This window comes from Osmerus eperlanus, chromosome 4 (assembly GCF_963692335.1).
Source record: "Osmerus eperlanus chromosome 4, fOsmEpe2.1, whole genome shotgun sequence".
Classification (NCBI taxonomy): Eukaryota; Metazoa; Chordata; class Actinopteri; order Osmeriformes; family Osmeridae; genus Osmerus; species Osmerus eperlanus.
This window is the reverse complement of record NC_085021.1, coordinates 23,168,337-23,176,107: the sequence shown is the minus strand read 5'-3', so window position 1 is coordinate 23,176,107 and position 7,771 is coordinate 23,168,337. Positions and strand designations below refer to the sequence as shown.

Sequence of the window (7,771 nt, the reverse complement as noted above, 5' to 3'; positions counted from 1 at the left end):
TCCTGTGGTGGTGACCTCTCTCTCCCGTCTCTCTCCCCTCTCTCTCCAGAGTGTTCCTGGGGTGGTGACCTCTCTCTCCCGTCTCTCTCCCCTCTCTCTCCAGTGTTCCTGTGGTGGTGACCTCTCTCTCCCGTCTCTCTCCCCTCTCTCTCCCCAGTGTTCCTGGGGTGGTGACCTCTCTCTCCCGTCTCTCTCCCCTCTCTCTCCAGAGTGTTCCTGGGGTGGTGACCTCTCTCTCCCGTCTCTCTCCCCTCTCTCTCCAGTGTTCCTGGGGTGGTGACCTCTCTCTCCCGTCTCTCTCCCCTCTCTCTCCCCAGTGTTCCTGGGGTGGTGACCTCTCTCTCCCGTCTCTCTCCCCTCTCTCTCCAGAGTGTTCCTGGGGTGGTGACCTCTCTCTCCCGTCTCTCTCCCCTCTCTCTCCAGTGTTCCTGTGGTGGTGACCTCTCTCTCCCCTCTCTCTCCCCTCTCTCTCCAGTGTTCCTGTGGTGGTGACCTCTCTCTCCCGTCTCTCTCCCCTCTCTCTCCAGAGTGTTCCTGGGGTGGTGACCTCTCTCTCCCGTCTCTCTCCCCTCTCTCTCCAGTGTTCCTGTGGTGGTGACCTCTCTCTCCCGTCTCTCTCCCCTCTCTCTCCAGTGTTCCTGTGGTGGTGACCTCTCTCTCCCGTCTCTCTCCCCTCTCTCTCCAGAGTGTTCCTGGGGTGGTGACCTCTCTCTCCCGTCTCTCTCCCCTCTCTCTCCAGAGTGTTCCTGGGGTGGTGACCTCTCTCTCCCGTCTCTCTCCCCTCTCTCTCCAGAGTGTTCCTGGGGTGGTGACCTCTCTCTCCCCTCTCTCTCCCCTCTCTCTCCAGAGTGTTCCTGGGGTGGTGACCTCTCTCTCCCCTCTCTCTCCCCTCTCTCTCCAGAGTGTTCCTGGGGTGGTGACCTCTCTCTCCCGTCTCTCTCCCCTCTCTCTCCAGTGTTCCTGGGGTGGTGACCTCTCTCTCCCGTCTCTCTCCCCTCTCTCTCCAGTGTTCCTGTGGTGGTGACCTCTCTCTCCCGTCTCTCTCCCCTCTCTCTCCAGAGTGTTCCTGTGGTGGTGACCTCTCTCTCCCGTCTCTCTCCCCTCTCTCTCCAGAGTGTTCCTGTGGTGGTGACCTCTCTCTCCCGTCTCTCTCCCCTCTCTCTCCAGAGTGTTCCTGGGGTGGTGACCTCTCTCTCCCGTCTCTCTCCCCTCTCTCTCCAGAGTGTTCCTGGGGTGGTGACCTCTCTCTCCCCTCTCTCTCCCCTCTCTCTCCAGAGTGTTCCTGGGGTGGTGACCTCTCTCTCCCGTCTCTCTCCCCTCTCTCTCCAGTGTTCCTGGGGTGGTGACCTCTCTCTCCCCTCTCTCTCCAGAGTGTTCCTGGGGTGGTGACCTCTCTCTCCCGTCTCTCTCCCCTCTCTCTCCAGAGTGTTCCTGGGGTGGTGACCTCTCTCTCCCGTCTCTCTCCCCTCTCTCTCCAGAGTGTTCCTGGGGTGGTGGAGTGTCTGAAGATCATCACCAGGACCAGGTCTCTGAGGATTGCTGACTACGCCTTCCGCCTGGCGCGGGAGAAAGGTCGCCACAGGGTCACAGCCGTGCACAAGGCCAACATCATGTGAGTGTGTGTGTGTGTGTACATCCTTCATGATTTGTGTGTGTGTGCATCCCTCATCATGTGTGTGTATGTGTGTCTGTGTGTGTGTGTATGTGTGTGTTGGTGGGCATCTTCTTCCACCGAGCAGGAAGTTGGGGGACGGTCTCTTCCTGCAGTGTTGCAAGGAGGTTGCCGCCGGTTACCCTGACATCACCTTTGACAGTATGATCGTCGACAACACCACCATGCAGGTAACCATGGCAGCCCTCACATCATGTTAACGGAGCTCAAGGTGTTTGTCCATGCAACCACAGAGTGTGTGAGGTGTGCATCCAACCCCAGTGTGTGTGAGGTGTGCATCCAACCCCAGAGTGTGTGAGGTGTGCATCCAACCCCAGTGTGTGTGAGGTGTGCATCCAACCCCAGAGTGTGTGAGGTGTGCATCCAACCCCAGTGTGTGTGAGGTGTGCATCCAACCCCAGAGTGTGTGAGGTGTGCATCCAACCCCAGTGTGTGTGAGGTGTGCATCCAACCCCAGAGTGTGTGAGGTGTGCATCCAACACCAGTGTGTGTGAGGTGTGCATCCAACCCCAGTGTGTGTGAGGTGTGCATCCAACCCCAGTGTGTGTGAGGTGTGCATCCAACCCCAGTGTGTGAGGTGTGCATCCAACCCCAGTGTGTGAGGTGTGCATCCAACACCAGTGTGTGTGAGGTGTGCATCCAACCCCAGAGTGTGTGAGGTGTCCATCCAACCCCAGAGTGTGTGAGGTGTCCATCCAACCCCAGAGTGTGTGAGGTGTGCATCCAACCCCAGAGTGTGTGAGGTGTGCATCCAACCCCAGTGTGTGTGAGGTGTGCATCCAACCCCAGTGTGTGTGAGGTGTGCATCCAACCCCAGTGTGTGAGGTGTGCATCCAACCCCAGAGTGTGTGAGGTGTCCATCCAACCCCAGTGTGTGTGAGGTGTGCATCCAACCCCAGTGTGTGTGAGGTGTGCATCCAACCCCAGTGTGTGTGAGGTGTGCATCCAACCCCAGAGTGTGTGAGGTGTGCATCCAACACCAGTGTGTGTGAGGTGTGCATCCAACCCCAGTGTGTGTGAGGTGTGCATCCAACCCCAGTGTGTGTGAGGTGTGCATCCAACCCCAGTGTGTGAGGTGTGCATCCAACACCAGTGTGTGTGAGGTGTGCATCCAACCCCAGAGTGTGTGAGGTGTCCATCCAACCCCAGAGTGTGTGAGGTGTGCATCCAACCCCAGAGTGTGTGAGGTGTGCATCCAACACCAGTGTGTGTGAGGTGTGCATCCAACCCCAGTGTGTGTGAGGTGTGCATCCAACCCCAGTGTGTGTGAGGTGTGCATCCAACCCCAGTGTGTGAGGTGTGCATCCAACACCAGTGTGTGTGAGGTGTGCATCCAACCCCAGAGTGTGTGAGGTGTCCATCCAACCCCAGAGTGTGTGAGGTGTGCATCCAACCCCAGAGTGTGTGAGGTGTGCATCCAACCCCAGAGTGTGTGAGGTGTGCATCCAACCCCAGAGTGTGTGAGGTGTGCATCCAACCCCAGTGTGTGTGAGGTGTGCATCCAACCCCAGTGTGTGAGGTGTGCATCCAACCCCAGAGTGTGTGAGGTGTCCATCCAACCCCAGTGTGTGTGAGGTGTGCATCCAACCCCAGTGTGTGTGAGGTGTGCATCCAACCCCAGTGTGTGTGAGGTGTGCATCCAACACCAGTGTGTGTGAGGTGTGCATCCAACCCCAGTGTGTGTGAGGTGTGCATCCAACCCCAGTGTGTGTGAGGTGTGCATCCAACCCCAGTGTGTGAGGTGTGCATCCAACACCAGTGTGTGTGAGGTGTGCATCCAACCCCAGAGTGTGTGAGGTGTCCATCCAACCCCAGAGTGTGTGAGGTGTGCATCCAACCCCAGAGTGTGTGAGGTGTGCATCCAACACCAGTGTGTGTGAGGTGTGCATCCAACCCCAGTGTGTGTGAGGTGTGCATCCAACCCCAGTGTGTGTGAGGTGTGCATCCAACCCCAGTGTGTGAGGTGTGCATCCAACACCAGTGTGTGTGAGGTGTGCATCCAACCCCAGAGTGTGTGAGGTGTCCATCCAACCCCAGAGTGTGTGAGGTGTGCATCCAACCCCAGAGTGTGTGAGGTGTGCATCCAACCCCAGAGTGTGTGAGGTGTGCATCCAACCCCAGAGTGTGTGAGGTGTGCATCCAACCCCAGTGTGTGTGAGGTGTGCATCCAACCCCAGTGTGTGAGGTGTGCATCCAACCCCAGAGTGTGTGAGGTGTCCATCCAACCCCAGTGTGTGTGAGGTGTGCATCCAACCCCAGTGTGTGTGAGGTGTGCATCCAACCCCAGTGTGTGTGAGGTGTGCATCCAACCCCAGTGTGTGTGAGGTGTGAATCCGTTTTCCTGACAACCAGAACAAAGCACAACTTCCTGCTGTTGCAGATGGTGTCCAAGCCCCAGCAGTTTGACGTCATGGTGATGCCTAATCTCTATGGCAACGTGGTGAGCAACGTGTGTGCGGGGCTGGTGGGGGGGCCGGGCCTCGTCCCAGGGGCCAACTACGGAGAAAACTACGCTGTGTTTGAGACGGTGACAAGCTTATAGATGTTATATCTACATGTTATACCTTATAGATGTTATAGCTAGATGTCATACCTTATAGACGTTATATCTAGATGTTATACCTGGGTTAGATGTTATACCTGGGTTAGAGGTTATACCTGGGTTAGAGGTTATACCTGGGTTAGAGGTTATACCTGGGTTAGACGTTATACCTGGGTTAGACGTTATACCTGGGTTAGAGGTTATATCTGGGTTAGAGGTTATACCTGGGTTAGATGTTATACCTGGGTTAGATGTTATACCTGGGTTAGAGGTTATACCTGGGTTAGACGTTATACCTGGGTTATAGGTTATACCTGGGTTAGACGTTATACCTGGGTTAGAGGTTATACCTGGGTTAGACGTTATACCTGGGTTAGAGGTTATACCTGGGTTAGAGGTTATACCTGGGTTAGACGTTATACTTGGGTTAGAGGTTATACCTGGGTTAGACGTTATACCTGGGTTAGACGTTATACCTGGGTTAGAGGTTATACCTGGGTTAGACGTTATACCTGGGTTAGAGGTTATACCTGGGTTAGACGTTATACCTGGGTTAGAGGTTATACCTGGGTTAGAGGTTATACCTGGGTTAGAGGTTATACCTGGGTTAGACGTTATACCTGGGTTAGACGTTATACCTGGGTTAGAGGTTATACCTGGGTTAGAGGTTATACCTGGGTTAGAGGTTATATCTGGGTTAGACGTTATATCTAATAATACCCTGTCCCAGAATCTCGTCAACTGACGAAAACACTGTGTTTTATTATGTGAGTGTGTGTGTTATTATGTGTGTATATGTGTGTGTTATTATGTGTGTGTGTGTGTGGCAGGGCACAAGAAACACAGGTAAGAGCATAGCGAAGCGTAACTTGGCCAACCCCACAGCCATGCTGCTGGCCTCCTGCCTGCTCCTGGACCACCTGCGGCTGCACGCCTACGCCTCCATGATCCGCAGGGCTGTCATCTCCACCCTGACGGAGACCCGGGTAACACTCTCTCACACACACACACACACACACACACACACACACACAGGGTGGAGATGACAGCCCTACGCCTCCATGATCCGCAGGTCTGTCATCTCCACCCTGACGGAGACCCGGGTAACACTCTCTCACACACACACACACACACACACAGGGTGGAGATGACAGCCCTACGCCTCCATCATCCGCAGGGCTGTCATCTCCACCCTGACGGAGACCCGGGTAACACTCTCTCACACACACACACACACACACACACACACAGGGTGGAGATGACAGCCCTACGCCTCCATGATCCGCAGGGCTGTCATCTCCACCCTGACGGAGACCCGGGTAACACTCTCTCTCACACACACACACACACACACACACACACACACACACACACACACACACACAGGGTGGAGATGACAGCCCTACGCCTCCATGATCCGCAGGGCTGTCATCTCCACCCTGACGGAGACCCGGGTAACACTCTCTCACACACACACACACACACACACACACACACACAGGGTGGAGATGACAGCCCTACGCCTCCATGATCCGCAGGGCTGTCATCTCCACCCTGACGGAGACCCGGGTAACACTCTCTCACACACACACACACACACACACAGGGTGGAGATGACAGCCCTACGCCTCCATCATCCGCAGGGCTGTCATCTCCACCCTGACGGAGACCCGGGTAACACTCTCTCACACACACACACACACACACACACAGGGTGGAGATGACAGCCCTACGCCTCCATGATCCGCAGGGCTGTCATCTCCACCCTGACGGAGACCCGGGTAACACTCTCTCTCACACACACACACACACACACACACACACACACAGGGTGGAGATGACAGCCCTACGCCTCCATGATCCGCAGGGCTGTCATCTCCACCCTGACGGAGACCCGGGTAACACTCTCTCACACACACACACACACACACACACACACAGGGTGGAGATGACAGCCCTACGCCTCCATGATCCGCAGGGCTGTCATCTCCACCCTGACGGAGACCCGGGTAACACTCTCTCACACACACACACACACACACACACACACACAGGGTGGAGATGACAGCCCTACGCCTCCATGATCCGCAGGGCTGTCATCTCCACCCTGACGGAGACCCGGGTAACACTCTCTCACACACACACACACACACACACAGGGTGGAGATGACAGCCCTACGCCTCCATGATCCGCAGGGCTGTCATCTCCACCCTGACGGAGACCCGGGTAACTCTCTCTCACACACTCACACACACACACACACACACACACACACACACAGATACACACACACTACTGTGTTTTCATCATGCTTATACTTATTCTAACCTGCTGCTTAATATTCATGTTCAGATATTTATCTAAACTGTTGAACATGTGATTCTATAAAATGAATACTTCTTTCTCTGCCCCTCTCTCCTCTCCTCTGCTATCACTCTCCCCCCCTCCTCTCCCCCCCTCCTCCCCCCCCCTCCTCCCCCCCCTCCTCCCTCCTCTCCTCTTTTCCCCCCCTCCCCTCCCCTCTCCTCTCCTCCCCTCCTCCCTCCTCCTCTCCTCTCCTCTCTCCTCCCAGCTCCACACTGCTGATCTGGGTGGACAGGGCTCCACCTCTGATGTGCTCCAGTCCATCATGACAGAGATCCAGAGCACTGGGCCGCTCACACAGAGCATCTAACACACACTCTCACACTCTCACACTCTCACACACTCTCACACACACACACACACACACACACACACACAAACACACAGAGCATCTCACACACACTCTCACACACTCACACAGAGCATCTAACACACACACACTCTCACACACACTCACACAGAGCATCTAACACACACACACACGCACTTACACAAACACACACACTCACACACACGTGCGCACACATCATACATGTGTATGTCAAGATGTTCTACTTCTGATTGTATCCATGACTATGCAATGTATAGTTTCACACAATGTATTAATACTCTCTTCATACTTATGTCTGTACTGATGTATGAGATTGATTATTCTAATACGGTTTGATAGAGAGAAAACTAATAAATAAATTCTATGAACCATTCCATGCAAATGATTGTACAAGTGAGCATATATGTGTGTACCTGTGTGTGAAACTTGTGTGTGTGTGTGTAGATGCAAGGCTGTTATCTTTTCATTAACACTATCATACACATCTTTACAGTCACATGACCTGGGAGATCAGTCCTCAGATCTGGTGTCAGTTTCAGTATAAAAGCAGATTAGCTGGAAGAGTTGTGGTAACGTGCATCACAGGAAATAGAAGAGATATAGATTATAGAAGCTGCTGTCTCTGCCCTCAGCCCACTCACCAGTCAAAAGTCTTCTACAGCCCAGTGGAGACCCAGTCTGAGAGAGAGATTGGTTCCTGTCCTGATGCTGGTGGTCATGTTCTGGAGCACACACTGGAACTCAGTGCTACCCTGCCCCGTGGAACCCTGCCCAGTGGAACCCTGCCCAGTGGAACCCTGCCCAGTGGAACCCTGCCCCGTGGAACCCTGCCCAGTGGAACCCTGCCCAGTACATCCCTGC

General features: G+C 54.5%; 1 protein-coding gene across 2 annotated transcripts in view; it reads left to right on the top strand.

Moving 5' to 3' along the window:
* LOC134018318 (isocitrate dehydrogenase [NAD] subunit gamma, mitochondrial-like) overlaps positions 1-7,286 on the top strand; it is a 16,723-nt gene extending 9,437 nt beyond the window's left edge. For both annotated transcript variants that reach the window (XM_062458208.1, XM_062458209.1), the window contains 5 exons: positions 1,479-1,612; positions 1,740-1,842; positions 4,053-4,199; positions 5,045-5,200; positions 6,788-7,286. In XM_062458208.1, coding sequence (XP_062314192.1) covers positions 1,479-1,612; positions 1,740-1,842; positions 4,053-4,199; positions 5,045-5,200; positions 6,788-6,889 — 642 coding nt within the window. In that variant the 3' untranslated portion in view covers positions 6,890-7,286. The remainder of the gene's footprint in view (positions 1-1,478; positions 1,613-1,739; positions 1,843-4,052; positions 4,200-5,044; positions 5,201-6,787) is intronic.
* The last annotated feature ends 485 nt before the right edge of the window (positions 7,287-7,771 follow it).